Raw genomic sequence first — 18,987 nt, forward strand, 5'->3', positions numbered from 1 at the left:
ATACCACTTGTACATAGCGCATTACTTTCTAGTTCATTTAGTCTTCAAAGCCACATTTCCATTTTAATAACGCTGCCACCAATTAGAGAAAGTCATGCAGTTGACTCTGGTAAGTAACACACTTTTAGTAAATGGTTGTTTACAGTACTTGTGGAGTTCTGAGGACTGCCTGCGGTCACACGGTGAGCGGGGACTCCTTTTAGTTCACTCGGGAACTATGCACGTATGACTGGAAAAACAAGGAAACCCAGTAAGTCCTTCATTCGGCCCTACGCGGCCACCGGGGAAGGATGTCTGCTGCCGGTGGGGGTTGACTCGAGCCTGCAGTGCTACTGCGGGCTCCTAGGCGGCTCAGTTCGACGTCGCTGGACGGACGAACGGCCGCACACAGGGGTTCTTGCCTTCAGCGCTCACTTAACTCAATGTCGGGCACAGTTCCACTTTACCACGGCGCACCAACAGGGGAATCAGATTTCCTCACAACGGCTGGATCGATTAGCGATTCAGTCGGGCACAGTGTTCTCCTACGCCAGCATCAGGGAATTCACGGGCTTCCGGGACCTCCCTCCAACTTCCTCACACGGGGGCTGGTCCCGCCCACGGCAACAGTTTCCCGGGTCTCGGAAAGGGCAGGGATGCAGATCACGCCCAGTAAAGGCCGGCCTCTCCCCGCCCCGGCGCACCACCTCACCTTCTCACTTTGGGCACCAACCAGGAAGCGCGCAACGCCGGTGGGGCTCGGAGACGACCGAGTCCCCCGCGCTTGGCGCTACACGTGAAGGGGGCACAGGATGAGGTCACGGCGATCGGCCACACGCCTCGCGACCCGACTTCTTCCTCAGTCTGACGCCACCGGGGGGGGCGGGGAGGCACACTAACTCGGCCACAGTCTTCTGGGGCACAGAGGTGCTAGCTGGGCAGGCGCTGTAGGCGCAAGGGTTCAAAATTACGCCTGACTGGAACGCCAGTCAGTATCCACAATATTAACCCTTGCCACACTACTGCCTGTTCTCTCAGCCACCTCAAGGGTAAGCAGGGCAGGTGTCTTCTCTGGTGTCAAGTCAGGAATAGGGGTCACACCTCTTCAGCAGCTATCAGCATCTAGGTGTAGTAGTCTAATCAACTCCCCTCTCTCTTCAATAAAATGGCCGCCAGAGTCTGGGCTTTATATAGCCAGAGCCCTGAGGTACTGGCACCAGCCAGAAGGTTCTAGAACCTTCCCTGGCTGGTGACAATGGGTTGACACATTCTGAGGTGTCTTATGGTCATTCACAGCCACCGTACTGGGGCTCTGGAGCGGCCATTTTGTGTACCTGAAGAAATCTTAAGAATTCCTGTCAGGAAAGCGCGCCAACCACAAAGGGCGCCAAAACCTCAGAAGGTCAGGGTTCAAGGATGCTCCAATGGGAGTCACTCTCATGAGGAAAATATGTGTCCACCATTTTAAGGTTAAACACACACAGGTTGCCAACCTCAGTTTTAATGGCCACAGGTTTCTCCAGGCGCCTCTTACATAGGTGCCAGAAACCTTGTGAGCAACTGGGTGTCAAGGAACACCTAGCCCCATGAAACAACACACAAAAAGGTCCTGGTAGACAAATGAAAAGCGACAAATTTTGGGAGGTACAGGGGAACAAAAGAAATTATAGTGGTGAGGGGACTCTCAGAAGCAGACGGGTCCAACACTTTCAAAATCATGCTTGCTCATTAAGTAGTGAACATTTCATTCAAACTTCAAATGTTTCGGTAAATTAAAGATCTTTTGATGAACCATTGTCTTCAGGACATAAAACTGTAGTAAGAGATATTTCTGTAATGTCCCACATCAAATCATGTAGCTTTAATAAGATTATTAATCACTGATTAGGATGATGTGTTTCTTCCTTAATTTTGGGGGATCTTATAATTAATATAAAATAATTCTGCCATTGGACTTTTCTGACATAGCAGGGAAAAGTTATTTATGACAAAAATAACTCAAGGATCATGATGAATGTATTTTTATGGAATGGAATATAGCCGTTTAGCCTGTTTCCTATACAGATTGTTAAAGGCCCCTATAACAAGGGAGAGGGCCTTTAACAACCAGCATTACCAGAAACAGATGGGCTTTGTATGGGGTAAAGTACCCCCTGTTGTACATTCTAAGGATAAAGCTTACAGAGGAATGAGGCCAAATGTTGAGTTCCTTTATAAGGTTAGGGAACTCCTAGGTGATTTGTAAGATCCTTATATTATACAGCAGGGGGTACTTTATTGCTTATGATATATGGTCACATCATCACCTTTTCCCACAAACCACTTAAATGCTTGGTGCATAGCTCTTGTATATAAGAGAGAGCATGTTTTCAAACAAGAACAATAAAATAGAATCATAAAATCTCTAGAGCAAAATTAAACACGCAAAAACGAAAGACTCTACCTTTTCTATCACTACCTTAGGAGTGTAAAAAATAAACATGTTGCCATAAATCTCTCTTGTCAGATTGAAGTAAAGTGACATTTAGTTTTTGCTGTTTAAACACCTGCTTTAATTTTGCCCCGTGACCTGATCTGTCATTTACCTCGGCTGCTGATTTTGGCAGCAGGCATTGTGACATCAGAACTCCACTGTAATAAGTTATTGAAGTTGACTTCTGAAATGATTTTTTATTGAAGTTGACTTCTGAAATGATTTCTTTATGATCATTGACTGAGTGCGTCGCAAGTCGCCTATTATAAATACGTTGGAGACTGGCTTTTAATTCCGGGAAAGCAGAATCGCTTGTATTAAAAGGCTACTAAAACATTTCACTCACTGAGGGGAGAATGTTCTGAATTAAAAAGGAGAAACAGCAAGACAGACATTGGAATGTTGGCGCAGAAGGTGTATCCCAGCCATTATTAGCCCGGAGCCAAATCATTGTCTTGAATGGAACTCCTAATATTCCAGTATTCTAATATAGCCTTATAACCTTATAGCCTGCCGTAGCGGGCTATACCGGCTATTTTAAGCCCACTCCAGCGTTAAATGCTCGAGCCGAAAGCGAGGGCCTTTAACAAGAGAGTGGGATTTTAGAGCTGGTATAGCCTAGTTAAGGAGGGCTATAAGGCTATTGGAACATTCCACCACTAGAGGACAGAATGTTATAATAAATGAAGCAAAGGCCTCACGGAGCCAGAGGGGACTGAACTACTCCTGGTCTCTGTGAGGACTTTGTTCGCAGTAACAGCTGTGAACAACAACATTGGAATGTTGGATCCATGGGCTTCTACCAGTCATTAGAAGCCCGGATCACTCCATTGTTTTCAGTGGAGCTCCCAACATTCCAGTGTTCTAATGAGGATTACACTCCATCTTGTACATTTCCCTTAGGTGAGTGAAAGTGGCATAACAGACTTAAGGCGGAAAACGTTTTTCACCACATGTTAAAACCGAAAACCGAGACAAAGTTTAGAAGCAATATCTACTGCTTTGGAATTCCCAATCACTCTTCACCCCTGTGGATAAACCCCGACCCTATTTAATCTTCTCATCTAGAATCTTCCACCAAACTTCCAGAGAGATCCAAATGCATGTGCTAGTCATTGTAGGAAGCTGGCTTTTTTATGTAGTGTACCAAAATGAGGTACACTGTTGAAAGTCCAGACAACCCTTGTTGGCTTACAGGGCTTAAACTAATATTTCCAAATGCTGTTTTTTGTGGAAGTGTGGGCGAGCAGTTTAGGCTGATCAGAGGGTAGTGTTAAGCATTTGTTGAACACATTTTGTCAAATGATACACATACTCAAGACCAATTTTGAAAATGTGATATTTTTGTATATTTTTTTAACACTAAGAACTTCGTAATTGGGTTAGCACTTTTTGAGATATCCATTTTTACAGCGAAGTAAAAATGTCACACAAATGCATTTTTATGCGGTAATGCTTTCCTATGGAGAAAAACATATACTCCATACAGGTATTTGCAATCGCATTTCGGGGGTCCCGCTAGGATTTAAGGTGCTAGGGGTGTCAAGGTCACAAGATCCACCAGCAGTTCAGGTGTCCGGGTGCAAAGATGCTGGATGGGTTGGCGGCCTTACGCAATACACCGTAGGCACAGCGGGGGCACCTAGAAACAGGCTGCATTGGGGGAATAGGGGATACGTCTAGAAGTTCCCAGCGAGGGGCTCAGTTCGTGAGGGTCTTAGGAGCAGCGAGGCTCAATATGTGATCATGGATCTGGCCCGGGGAGCCCGGGAGGAGAGTATTTTGGTCAGCTGTTGCCATTCATTGAAGGCACTCTTAGTTCTCGTCAGACCCACAGAGGGGGGCAAAACATGACAGCTAGGCCGCTCTCTGTGCTGGCCTCTGCAATGCTGATGTCCCTCGTTGGCTTGTCGGTCTTTGCGGTGTTGGAGTCCAGATTGGACTTCACTCAAGCTTTTGTTTGCTGCAAGGGGTCCGGTACCCTGGGTGTTGTTGCAAGGCAGCTCCAGGCGTCTCCAGACTGGGGGGTGGAGGGGAGACGGATCTGACCCTCTGGAGCACGGTGGCCTCCTGGGCAGCTGCTGCTTCGCTGTACCCGGTGCTCAGCAGAACGGTGCAGGGAAGTGGTTCCTCCACCTCAAGGGAGATGGTGTCGGCTTGGCGAAAAGCTGTTGGTCTTCTGAAGATTTTGGAGGATGCACAGCTGCAGGACGAGTTGGGTTGTCTCGATTGTCTGGAGAGGAGCAGGCAGGTAGGTTTTGGCCCCAAAGTCCATGGTAGTACACCGTTCTCGCTTCTTGGTCTCTTCTTTGTCCTCCTTTTGTTAGGTGGGTCTGAGTTCCTGGTGTCAGGGGGCCAACTGAATGCTGAATTTAGGGGCGCTAAGGGGGGGTGAAGGGTAGTTGCCAATGGGCGAATTACCCTTATGGTCACTACTGCCCGGTATCTGACCACTTCATGTGGGGAGTGGGCATACCCTGTTTCAGAGTTCATAATGCCACCAAAATCAAGCTGGTGTAACCCGTCTTTCGTGAAGCAACATCAGGCTGCCCACTTAGGAGTCTGACTGGCCTGGTAGTGCACTACGCCTCCTTGCATAGCTAACTTCCCACCTTCTCTGTTTCCAAATGGTCCTCATGGCAGCGGATGGCATGTCCCAGGTCTGGGGTAAGCCAGGTGGCATATTAAAGACTGCAGGGGCTTTCTTTAATATGCCTAAATCACTAGCCATCATGCTGGAGGAGGTGTGAACACCTTCTTCCAGAGCAGGCATTGTTTCCTCTTTAGTTCCCATGCCCTGGGTACCAGGGTTACCCAGTGCACTTCAGTCAAAATTGCATCAAATACCAGACAAAAAGTCGGGGTGACCATGTCAAAAAATGGGGCACTTTCCTACAGTCAGTCCGATTCATTGTCCCAGGTAAGACACTAGGGAATGTTGCAGCAGAGTCTACTTGGAGGAAGGTAAAATGATTTTCCTGATATTTCAGTGTCAAACAGAAAATTTGCATTGCGGGTGCAGGCTGCTTCCGTGATTGATCCTGCCAGTTCATGTCCATAAATGCTCTCTTCATTCAACGTGACAGAGCTGAGATAAGGAACAAACTGGAGAAAACTGTACCTCTTTTTTACACCGATTTAGTTTTTTCTAATTACTGACCTCAAAATCCCCCTCACTCCTCCTTGAATTTGTCTTACTGTAATGTTATCATCCCTGAATCGCCTTCAGACATATTCCCTCCTTTTTCCCTGGGAGGAAGTTGATAAACCTCTGTAGGTCCTGGAAAACTCTTCCCCCGTCCCCCCAACAAAGAAACCCACATGCCAAAATCCCTACACCACCCCAGTTCACCCAGCACTGTCATGGACCTCACCACAGATTTTTCTAACAGTTGAGCTTGAAATGCAGGAGTAGATTTCCATCCACCACATTTCTTTTGAAAGGCTTCACCTCCCTGCTAGGTGGAATCCTCTTCAGCTGAGGCAACTGTAGTCTCTGTGTCACCTTCCACAACTCATATTCCACCTCCTGTACTTTACCAATGATGTCCTCAAGCTTACTCTTCACCCCTTCACAATGCCCGCATCCTCCCTGCCACCCCACAGTACAATTCTACTATTGCGTTTGTGACTGGTTTCTCTCTAGTGGTAAGTTCAGCATAATTAGGTTTTTCCTCACCCATCTCTTTTTTATCCTTATTTGATGTCCTCCGACAGAAAGCAAAAAAGTCCTTCCTACATCATCTGCACTTTGACATACTCACTGCTTCACACACATACATGAGTGGGTACTGTAACCTTTTCAGCACTTGGCATATTCCTAATGCAGGGCCATATTCCCCGCTGAACTAATGGATCAGTTTTTCTTCTATTTATTCACTCCATTTGTTCGTAATTTAACTGGTTAGCTTATGCTGCTGTGCTCTGGCTTTAAATTGTGCATGTCATGCTACTGACCATTTGCCACAACTGATCAGCTTGTCTTGTTTGGGATACAGTCTTGTGTTGCATGCCTGGGGTCTATGCACTGCAATGTGTCCAAGGCTTCCCCGGTAATACCTGGCTTGTATGCCGAGTAATATTCCATAAGGTTAAGATTAAAAAGTAAGATTGAACTGAACCCACTAGAGATGGCTGAATCACAAGGCGAGTCCAGTGACTTGGTCACTGATGTGGTATTGCCTATAATTTATCAGATAAGAAGGTATCCACCCAGAGCCCCTCTAATTCACCCTTCCTAGAGGTTACTCTAGCTGACCGTACACTAGTGGGAAATGCAACATTTTCTAGCCTCAATACAACTTGCTTCAGTCGCACCCAATTACCACAGTTTAGGAAAAGTGTGAAGCACCCTGGAGTTGAGTTAGCTCATGGGCACAAACCCTCTCCTGCTCTGGAGACTTGCGTTGCACCATTGAGTCAAGACTGCTGTACTTCTGGGCATGGATTTCCTAAGCCTCTGTTGTACTGTGTTTTTAGCCAGCCCCTCTTTCTTAGCATTGTGCTATAGGCCATCTGCACTTTGGTCATTCCCTGTCAGATATTCATGGGACAAAGTCTTGTTTCACCCTGGAGACCTCCTCCTGGGTGTCAAGTTCAGTTCTTCCGGTGGGTCTTATATCTTGCTGTTCCACCGTGATTAGGTAGATTTGGCTCCTGACCTCATGCTCTACAAGAGACAGGTGAGAGCACCATCCATTCAGCAAGCAGAAAGCCCTGCTGCGAAATGAGCAGGAGGCTTGTCTCCTCCAATGTTGAAGCATGCCATCAGTCCCCTCAAAAAGCCACTGGGCATTGCCAAACTGGACTCTCAGTACACCTATTCACTTGAGCCCTTTTCAGTGCTCAGACAAACACCAGGAATACACCTTTCAAAGGAATAAGTGTCTCTGCCTATCCTGATATTGGCTAGGCAGAGGTGGGGTGCACCTATCTTCAGCGTGCAGCACCAGGGCTTTCACAAGTTTCAACTGGTCCCGACAGTCCATCTTCAGTTCTCCCTTGCACTGTCTGCTGATATATATATATATATATATATATATATAAGTAATTCAGGATTTATTTTCTTAAGATTATTTCTTGCTGAATCTGATCAATTAGTGGCTGTTTCGACCACAGACTAGACCTTCACTTTTTAGAAATATGCTCCCATTCCAGTGTCTTGGTACTTGCTTGTACCAAGTGGTCATGCTAGACCAATGATTGGGGGTTGTGCACGCACACCATGGCCCTAAACATTTGCCAGTGAAGATGGGGCAAAAACATTCGAACTTGCTACACCCCAAGACTGTCTGGTGGCATCATGTTACATTTTCTATGCCATAAATATGGTCTAAAGCACCAATAAAAAGCCTACTACAGTAGCTTGTGTGCAATACAATTATAACATGTGCAATGTTTGCCCTTGACTGAACATCGAGGTAAAAGTATTCTTTCCTAACAGATGGATATAATTACCAGTTTTTCTTTGAAGTATTCATCTGCACAGTACACCGCAGTGCATGGAGTGCATGTTCATCACATTTAACTTGGGGTCACCTATCTATCAAAAAATTTGAATCGTGCAATGGATGGAAGGGAGACTCATCAGCTTAGTGAAGTGGCAGCTATTTTCTGATATAGGAAACAACCTAATTTATAATCACCCTGCTCCTGTAGGATTAAAGAGTTCATTAGAGAACTATATAAACTGTTTCCTCTGGTGACCATTGTCATCTTCATGGTAATTAAATACTTTCTATTAATCACTGATAAGTCTGCCATTCCAGCACATCCGTAAAGATTTTGTGCAGTTTATTTCTTGGGTGATTGCATTCTTGCTGCCAATAACTGGCACCCACTCCTTAGGCATGTAGACTCTCTGAGCCCAGCTCAACCATTCTTTGAATCAATTTGTATCATTAACCTGATTGCTGCTACAATACAGACTATCCTGTATGCAACATTTTGACTCCGCGCTAGTTTAAGATGTGTGGTGAGGACGACAACAGGATGAAGGGCTCTGTTGTATCTAATTAGACTATTGCTGGCTATCATCGTACATTTGTATCCTGCCATTTGTTGCTGTCCTGGGTATGCTCTGACCAAGTTTGGATATTCATGTCACAATTATTAGTGAATGGACCCCATCATATTGCAGAGCTCCATTATTTATGCGTGTGTAGACTCTTAAACATCTGTTTTGGAAACATCCCAATTAAATTTATATTTGGCTTTATATTTAAAGCCTCTATATTGACCAACCTCTCTATATTTTCCAGGCAAATGCCTTAACTTGATTTAAATGGACCCAAATCAATGTCATCATAATCATTCTCACTTGCATCCATCGGTGTCCAAATAGTACAACTTGGTGAATAGCTGGCATGATAGCAGGGGCACTCTCGTCTTCAGTCTAATGTTTGATCTATGCTATATTGTAATAGCAACGTGTGATGTTCTGTTTACCAGTTCCTCCTTTCCTTCTCTGGTTCCTACGCATTGTTCTGGAATGGTCGGATTCCCCCAGGAGCCTGATTTTTGATTGGTTATGGATTTTGTAAATTTGTGCTTTTGTATACTTAATATATTTTCACTTTCTAAAACCATATAAACGAGTAAATAAAGTAGATTTGGACCGGAAAGGGAAATATATTCTTATATGAATTTGTCAGATTGACCAATTAGAAACCCTTTTTCAGTCCAACAAAGTATCAAATTGATTCTGAAATTGAGCCAGTTGGCAAGTTACATTTCTACTATAGCTTGTGTGGTTGGAAGTGAAGCTGCATGTCCCTTCAGCAAACAGTTAAAATGCTAGCGTTTGTTTCTGACAAAGTGCAGCGTGCTTAAGCAAGAAGACTTGTTTGGTAATCAGCCAAGTGTAGTGTCTTAGGTATTTATGGCTGAGTGCTTTACCACACATAGTGGCTCACAGCACTTGACTGCCAAACAAAACAGAGCGATACAAAAGGGGGGGGAAGGGGCCTATGCTCTTCAATGATCCAAGCTCACCTATTTGCCAAACCATGCTGCTGCCACAAGATACGATCTAACCTAATTTACTGAACCACAACATCCAGTGTTTCCCGCAAAGGTCACTCTGCAACCATGCACTCTTCCAGTCGAGATTGCCAACTCTCACTTACAGTAAATCAGACTAGGACTAGACACCACTTCGAAGCCACACTTGGGATAGCACTTAGTACCAATGCCCAAACTCCATTTGCTCTGCAATAGTATTTTATAGTGTGGTAAAGTTACAGTTGCACTTTTTAGCTGTTTAGCATACAAAGGAACACACAATATTATAGACACAAATAAGGTCATACCACATTTGTCACTGTCGTCAAAATGATGTTCTTTTAACAATATTTACCTAATCTACTCATTACCTGTCCATACTTCTCGAGTCCCTGTTCGTGTTAAAATAAGCAAAGACTTAAAAATATAAATGTAAGCTTCTTTAAAACAATACTTTTTTTCTGCAAGCTCTGAAATTCATTCAGTCTAAAGTTATTTCCATATTTGTACTGTCTGCAGCATTTTTTTTAGCACATAGTCCTCGTGTCAATCAGTTGATGCAGTTCTAAACTTCCTGGACTGCAGCACAGATAGTGCATCTTTAACTAACATGGCAGCTGTTGCAAATGCGTAATGTGTAGTTTTGGCACCATCAAGTCTTCTAATGGTAGTGATGGTTAGGTCACTACAACTGGCAGCAGCATTATATTCAGTTTTGAGGAACCTGTTTGGTATTAGCATGGAAGATGTAACATATGAGTGTTGTAATATCCCTGGTCTTTTGGGCTATTGTATGATTGCTTTTTCCCCTTTTCTTTTTCCAGGGTCAGAAAATCTATCCCTTGTGTTCCCCTATTCAGTATGGGTACTTCGAGACTTTCCTGAAGATGGTTTGAAGGTTTGTCACAGAATTTCTGTTTTTTTTTTTGTACTTGCCTATCTGCACCTTTGGTTACAGTCTCTAATGGTTGTTATCTGATCAAGACTTCTAGCCACGGATTCCTTACCATAGAATATTCCCAAGGCGTCAGACTGGATCTGAATGTTTTTGCACAGTACCCCTGTGTGAGAAAGTGCCATCTTTCTTGCATTGGTATGCCCCCACTTTTTGCTGAACTGCTGATGTGCTTTGACTGTGTGTGTGCCCTGGGCTCCTGCCAACCAGGGCCTGTGTTCCTTCCCTAAAACTATGTTGAAAATAAAACCCAATTGGCATCTCTGGCCACCTGTCAGCCCCTAGTAAATGGTACCCTAGGTACCCAGGGCATGGTGACCAAAGAAGACCCCTAAGGGCTGCAGCACTTATTGTGCCACCTTTAGGGGCCCTGTACCCTGACACCCACACACTGCCTTTGCAGGCTGAGTGTCTAAGTACAGAACTAAACAAAGAGTCGACCTGGCACACATCCCTGTGTGCCATGCCCATAAGACCCACTGCCCTGGCATACCTCAGTCCCCCCTGTAGCTGGGTGCCCTATGCCAGGGGTGTGGGCACAGGTGCATGAGCCCTGTGCCCCTACAGTGCCCAGGGCCATTCCTGGGCACTGTAAGTGCCGGGATGCCATTAAGAGTATATGGTGCTGGGAGGTTGTCATTACGAACTCCACAGCACCATGATGGCTACACCGAAGACTGACAAGTTTGATACCAAACTTCTCAGCACATTAAACCCGCACTGATGCCAGTGTAGGATTAATCTGAAAGGCACCAAAGGGCATCTTAGAGATGCCCCCTGAAAACCTAATCTACAATCCACGTCTGGTCTGATTGGCTGCCTAGGCTGCCACACAGCAGACATGTTGCTGGACCCCTGGGTGGAGAGCCCCCGTTCTCCTGGGCCTTTAAAAAATGCACATCCTGGGAACGGTCCTAGGCCTCCTCCCCCAGGATGGGCAGGGGGAAGCTTGAAAGGCATGCCGCCTTTGTGAGCTTCTCCAGGCCACTTGCTGTACTCAGCAACTGGCCCCCACCAGTTCTAACCCCCACTCTGGCGGGAAACCCTACGTCAGGAAGGGGGGTGTGCCAGCCTGTCCCAACCCCACCCCTAAGGTAGGAGAGGCGAGGTGAAGCACGACCCCGGGCTCCGGCCATCTTGAAGATGGGGAGCCCTGCCCAATCACAGCTAGCCTCCTGCCCCCCTCCCACAGGAGTTAGAAATACATCCGAACCCAATGGCGGAAAAAACAATCTGAGGATGGAGAGGATGCCCATGCGCACTGTAGTCCAGGGGAGGAGCCACCTATCTCGTGATACTTCGAAGACTCTTCCCAGACAACAATGTTTAATCATCCGGACCCAACACTAGGCGGCGATCTATGCACAGATATGAATGTCAGCAGCCCTACATGCCAAGAACAGATGCATACTGGTAAGTAATATCAAAAACAGTGGTCCAAACCAATACTTTTGAATCAACAAAATATGTACTTACAATTAAACATTTGTCATTATTGAGTGAGCCTTCGAATTAATCCGCTCTAAAGAATCAATCTGTAGTTCATTTTTCAAAACAATGCAACTACTTGACAAAACCCATGATTATTCAAAAAGGAGTTTAATGAATTACTCCATCGCACAAGGTTATTTATATACATTTATACATTTCTAATACTAACGGTAAAAAGGAAGAGCAATAAGCTACTAAGAAAGTGCAAGAAAGGAAAAAAGGGTAGTGATTTTGGAAAGGGGTGCAAGCCTCAAAGAAAAAGTGACACAGAATTAAACCATTTCAATTAATTAAATGGAAGCTGATATTAAAAAATCCCAGCTTATTCAGCAAACGACCACTGCTTGTTTACACTATTTTTTCATTTATACAGTTTTGAATAGCATGTATAATGTATTTCCTGATGATTAGTGGTCCAATTTGCATATAAAGAAGCGTCGACGTTTCGACCCGTCTTTTGGTTCAGGGGTGACTGGGGGCCTCGACCTGCGGGTCTTCCTCAGGACATATATGGCACAACCTTCAAACCGTACATCTATCAAGGACATGTACCCATGAATTTTCAGTGGGCGACCTTTGTCCTCCTACTTCAAAAATGGACGATATAGATTTTGGACCGTAATTTACCCACCATCCAAGCAGGGGGTAAGGGCGTGTCGGTGTCGGACTCTATCCCAGATGTTCCAATAGTCTACTAGGGCAGTTAATGGTGGTTTAGACACAATTCCCACCGAGGCATCAAATGTCGCTTTCGAAGTTACGCGCCCACTGCTCAACGGGACCGCTGTGCAAAATCCAGCTGGATTTTGCACAGCGGTCCCGTGGAGCAGTGGGCGCATAACTTCGAAAGCGACATTTGATGCCTCGGTGGGAATTGTCTAAACCACCATTAACTGCCCTAGTAGACAATTGAAACATCTGGGATAGAGTCCGACACGCCCTTACCCCCTGCTTGGATGGTGGGTAAATTACGGTCCAAAATCTATATCGTCCATTTTTGAAGTAGGAGGACAAAGGTCACCCTCTGAAAATTCATGGGTACATGTCCTTGATAGATCTACGGTTTGAAGGTTGTGCCATATATGTCCTGAGGAAGACCCGCAGGTCGAGGCCCCCAGTCACCCCTGAACCAAAAGACGGGTCGAAACGTCGACGCTTCTTTATATGCAAATTGGACCACTAATCATCAGGAAATACATTATACATGCTATTCAAAACTGTATAAATGAAAAAATAGTGTAAACAAGCAGTGGTCGTTTGCTGAATAAGCTGGGATTTTTTAATATCCGCTTCCATTTAATTAATTGAAATTGTTTAATTCTGTGACACATTTTCTCTGAGGCTTGCACCCCTTTCCAAAATCACTACCCTTTTTTCCTTTCTTGCACTTTCTTAGTAGCTTATTGCTCTTCCTTTTTACCGTTAGTATTTAAAATGTATAAATGTATATAAATAACCTTGTGCGATGGAGTAATTCATTAAACTCCTTTTTGAATAATCATGGGTTTTGTCAGGTAGTTGCATTGTTTTGAAAAATGAACTACAGATTGATTCTTTAGAGTGGATTAATTCGAAGGCTCACTCAATAATGACAATTGTTTAATTGTAAGTACATATTTTGTTGATTCAAAAGTATTGGTTTGGACCACTGTTTTTGATATTATTTGATCACCCAGGTCCACGAACCATATTGGGTTACCCCATTCTTGTAATGGCATACTGGTAAGTAGCATATTCCATTTAGGGGCACCCTGAACCTTCCTTCCTCAGAACCGAATGAGAAAAGAAGAAAGAAGATCAAGAAGAAGACCCGCTGTGCAGCTGCTAACAACCAGACGACACCAACTGACTTGGCCCCAGCCCTACCGGCCTGTCGATCCTGGATCCTGCTCCTGCTTAATCACGGCGACTCCTGCGGACTGCAATCTTGGGACACCCGGAGGACCTGCCTGCCTTGACCCTCTAGTACTCCCATAAGCAGAGGCTCTGCTTCAACAACCATACCCCTGGTGCCAGCCAGGAAGCACAAATAAATGTCGGAATTTGTAAAGCGCACAGTTACCTCCACCGGAGGTGTCCCGGCGCTGTCCGTATACCGCTTAGGAACCCTTCCTGGCTTTCCTGGGAAATGTCCACTCCTGGGCACCCCCCAGGTGCAGCCAGGCATCCCAGCGCTTTTGGGGCCGTTGTGGAGACTAAGCAAGCTATTGCCCAGAGTTGCAGTGTGGGACCCATGATCAGAACATGCACTGAGGCGAGAATATCCAGTCAGGGGAATTAATGAGCCGGAGACCTGCCGAGGCGGGAATCGAACCCTGGTCCCTGGCCAGAGCTCTGCATCAAGCTCTGCCTGCTCTAACCATTGAGCCACACTTCTCCACACAAGACCAACCCACTCTGCACCCACCGAGCCCGGCCCGTGCCTGAGTGATCCAAGACCACGAGGACGTCCCCCCGGTGATTGGGACCCGAAGTCCAGTGCCTAAAGACCCTCCCCGACGAACCAGGGACCCCTCCACAGTTGAGGGTAAGATTTCCTGACTCCCAAAGACACCCCTGCACCCGGCGCCCTGCGGCTCCCTGTGCCTTCCTTGGGGTACCTTCCTCTTCTCCAAGATCCCAACTTACCTCTCGAAGTGGTGGTCACACCTGAAGAATCACCACCCCCAAGTCTGCAGCCTTTGTTCCCTTTTTACCTTTCCCATTGAATAACATTGAGCGCCCGCCGGCTCAAAAGCACCCTGCACCCAGCCGCCCGAGTGCCTCTGGCCGTGCACCCTGTGTCCTATCCTACTTCCCCATTTGCCCTGAGCAAGTGACCAGGAGCCCAGCTCCCACAGCCGCGTGGCCTGCTAGCCAGCAGCCGAAGGCCCCCTGCCTCTCATTGGATAACATTGGGCCTAACTACCTCTGCACCCGGCTGCCCCTGTGTCGCTGAGGTTGTACCAACTGTACCTACCTGAACCTGGGGGACCCCTGAGTCTTTGCCCAGAACCCGAACTTCACCAGTCGAGTACTCACCTGGAAACCGGCAACTCACTTTCCTGCCATAGGATAACATTGACTGGTTTGACTAGAAAAATCTTTCAAGCCCGAAGTTTTGAAACTCTAAAATATTCCTATAAAATCAGCCGAATACCGAATTCTGAATTACTCACCTGTGATCAGGAGAGAAGCCAGTACTGTACCTTGTAGTCCAGTACTGAGCTGCAAAAGTATTCCTAACCGGGTTTACTAGTTACCTGAATTTTCTCCATAGGAATCTATTGTCTGCTTTTCTGTGAAATTTTTTCTAAGTGTCTACTTTTGAAAACTTGAAATATTCCTTAAAAATCGTACCAACTACTGAAACGTAATTACTTACCTTTCTTAAGTAGCGATCCCAGTGCTGGACCTAGGAGCCCAGTACTGGATTTCAAAAGGCACAAGAACGTACTTTACCTGTGACCTGAATTTTCTCCCATTGGATAACATTGCTAGATTTTCACTTAAAAGTTTGAACTTTTAAAATACCTTTATATTCCTTAAGAATCATTGCAATAACCAAAACGTTTTTACTAAACTGTTTTCAGCTAAGACCCCGGGACTGAATCTAGGATCCAGTCCTGGAATTACAAAAGTAATCTACAAAGTAATCAACTGCATTTTTGTAGAAAAACCCATTGAGCTCAATGTTAAATTGTGTTTAGAATTGTGTTGCCTACTGCAACCCCTGTACCTATCGGGTTTCCAAAGTTATTACCTTTCTGCAAAGTAATTATCTGAGATCACTCATAATTGAGCAAAGTATATTTTGATACCTGTTGGTTCTTAAAATAAAACCACTATATCTTTTGATATAAAAACAATTGGCCTGGAGTTCAGTCCTTGAGTGTGTGAATTCTTTTGCTGACTGAGTGTGTACAACAAATGCTTTACACTGTCCTCTGGTACTGCCTTACTGCTCGACCAAGGTACCACTTTTGAGAGTAAGGTCATCCCTAACTTTAACCTCTGTTATACCTCTGGGGCTTGTAGTCTTTATACACACTGTACCTTACTTTGGTCCAGTATATTTAGAGCCACTTTCTCACACCCTGCGTGCTGGTAGGTGGTGTTGTCCGACTCTACGTCTGCTTCATCCGGGCCAGAATTGACGTGTGGTACCTATAACGGGTGCCACCCTGGATCGCTGACATCCGTCCTCTCCTGTCTGTGCCAGATAGAATTGATACGGTTAGAGCCACCCCTAGTCGTTGACTCGCTTTTTTCTCTACTTTCTGATGACACTATTTTGAGAGATTTTCTTTCCTGGTGTGACAAGATAGCTCTTATGAAACTGGCTGGTTTCAAACCATATGGTGCGTGTCCCAGCCAGGTGTCTGTGACAGACCCACACTTTGTGTATTTATGGTGGTTGGAAAGAGACCATTACTCTGAGACCTGCGAGGACTACTGCGCCATGCAGCTGAAGGCAATCAGGGAGCGATCCCTCAAGCTCTTTGCCACTTGGCTTTAGGCGACTCTATGATGCTCAAGCTCCTAGTTGCGTGGACGGTCCTGGGACCGGCCCCAGAGCCGCACCCGGGGATCGTTGCACACTCAAAGTCATCAGGTAAGTCCCACAAACACAAGAAGTCGAAGAGGTATTTGACTTTGCCGTGCTTGTTAAAATCTTCCGGTGAGGCGCTCCTGTTCTCGCACTTCAGAGCCTAAGTCAGTGTCCGCTCCATACATCCCTGACTTTCCTGGAGCCAGAGAAACCCCGCCTAGTTTAAGGAATTATGAGGCCATGCACCTCCTAATTGGGCAGCACGGCCCTCTGCAGTGCCTTCAGGCCCAACGGGCTCTAGTTTGGCCTCCACTGAATCCTCGCTGGTGGGTTTGACCTGTGCGCCAGTCAGGCCCCAGAGATCACAAGTTGGATCTGAAACGGAGCTGCAGACAAGACCTTCCTCAGCACTTGCTTCAGTGCTGTCGCCCCACGTCACCGTCATTTTCATTATCATTTCCAGCGCCAACCGGGTCCATGCTCTCTGGATCGGAGCTAGTGCCTTTTGTATTTGACAGGCCTGGAGAGGGAGATGAATGGGAGGGGTCTGACGACCCTTATGGATACCAGCATCCCATAGATTATAACCAGGACAACTGGTATGAGGAACTGGCAGAGGCCAGCAGGTTAACATCTCACCTAACGCTGGCTTGCTCTCTCGAACTGTGGTTACGGAGGAGGGAGCCTCTTATGCCCTTATGGTGTGTAGGGCTGCTGAGATCTTGGACCTTCAGCTATCCTCAGTGGCAGTCAAGAAGAACATCTTGATGGGGGTGTTTCAGCTGTGAGTTGCCCCTTCCGATCCTTTTCTCCCCATGAATGACACCCTTAACAACATCCTACTCTGTGCCTGGTCCAAGCCCTGCACAGGGGCTCCTGAGCATAGGACAATTGTCCGCTGCAATCGCCCCACTCCTGGAGACCCGAATTTTCTTACCCTGCACCCCACCCAGGAGAGCTTGGTGGTCCAAGCCTCCACCTCTAAGATCAACCCCAGCGCGTTCCCTGCTCCTCCATTGTAGAGGGAATCCAAGAGGCTTGATACCTTTTGGCAAGCAACTGTTCTCTTCCATCAACCTTGCGCTGCGGTCTGATATTCCTGTATGATCTGGGATTTGGTTAGGCAAGTGTTGCCAGTGGTCTCGGAGGAGGCCCGAGCCATACTCACCCAAGCTATTGCTGATGGGAGAGGCGCAGCAAAGTTTACAATACAATATGTTTTGGACAAGACTGACTTGCTGGGTAGTGTAATTTCAACGCCGGTGGCCTTACGACGCCACGCTTGGCTGAGAATCACTGACTTTTCAGGGTATGTTTAAGCCTCACATTTATGTGCTCTTTGTTGGCTCCCATCTGCACTGAGCACTTTAAGGATAGCAGATCTATGGCCAGGTCCTTGGACCTGTGTGTTGTCCCAGATCATTCCCAGTCCGTCTTCTCCCCTTTTCGTGGCCATTGAAAGGGGGCCTCCAACTACATCCATACTTTCCTAGCGACCACGTCTAACAGGCTTCCCAGCCTTTTTGTGGCAGACCACGAAAGCCCACTAGACCACATGAGACTGTTGCCCAGAGGTCGGCCCAGTCCCCCATGCTCCTTCAGCTGCCACAGCCTCCAGATTCCTTTAGTTTGCCCTCTGAACATCCCAGGCATCCAGTGAGAGCAGGATACACTATCACCTGCCCCACTTGTGGTCAGTAACCTCAGACCATTGGGTTTTGCAAATCATCCAAACAAGCTACTCCCTCCAGTTTGTGTCTACCCCTCCACCCATGCAACCCAGTTAAAGCCAGCTGACGGAGGACCATCTCTTCTTCCTCCTTCAGGAAGTGCTGGCTCTCTTGCCCAAGGGGCCATTGAGAGGATGCCACCATCAGGAGGAGGTTGTGGTTGCTATTCTAGCTACATTCTGATACCTACAAAGGATGGACCTGCGCCTTTTCAATTCCTTCCCAAAAAAGAAGAAATTCAAATGCTCACTCTCGAGCAAGTTCTGTCTATCCTCCACCCAAGAGACAGGAGGGGAGTACTGGACGTGCCATGCGCATATTTTCACATCCCCGTCATGCCTGCCCACTGAAGTCACCTGTGTTCACAGTGGACCAGGAGCACTAAGTTTGCTGTGCTCTCCTTTGGCCTTACCAGCACTCCTCTTGTGTTCACAAAAGTAATGGCGGTGGTTGCAGCTCTTACTTTGAGGTCAGGGATTCCAGTCGTTCTCTACCTCAATGATTGTCTGTTAAAGTGTGGCTCGCCCTTAACAGTAATCTCCCACCTCCAGACTGGTGACCCTTCTTCTGGGGTTCATTATCAACGTGTCAAAGTCACTCCCGACTCCCTCTCAGACGTTCTGGAGCTGTTCTGGACACATGCCATTCCGGGCCTATCCTCCCGAGCGACACGCCCCGGGTATTCAGGCTATAATAGCAATATTTCAGCCTTTATCCTGGATTTCGGTGACCATGACCCTGAGGTTGTTTGCATGCATAGCTTCCTGCATCCTGCTTGTAACCCATGTTAGTATATGCAGGCTCTGCAGTGGAACTTGACATCCCA

The 18,987-nt window shown here is 46.5% G+C and overlaps 1 protein-coding gene across 3 annotated transcripts in view; it reads left to right on the plus strand.

Annotated features, from left to right (window-relative positions):
* VPS39 (VPS39 subunit of HOPS complex) overlaps positions 1-18,987 on the plus strand; it is a 334,794-nt gene that overhangs the window by 175,599 nt on the left and 140,208 nt on the right. For all 3 annotated transcript variants that reach the window (XM_078659635.1, XM_078659637.1, XM_078659636.1), the window contains one exon: positions 10,279-10,352. In XM_078659635.1, the coding sequence (XP_078515761.1) occupies positions 10,279-10,352 (74 nt within the window). The remainder of the gene's footprint in view (positions 1-10,278; positions 10,353-18,987) is intronic.

Source organism: Lissotriton helveticus, chromosome 9, assembly GCF_964261635.1.
Source record: "Lissotriton helveticus chromosome 9, aLisHel1.1, whole genome shotgun sequence".
In the NCBI taxonomy this organism is placed as follows: domain Eukaryota; kingdom Metazoa; phylum Chordata; class Amphibia; order Caudata; family Salamandridae; genus Lissotriton; species Lissotriton helveticus.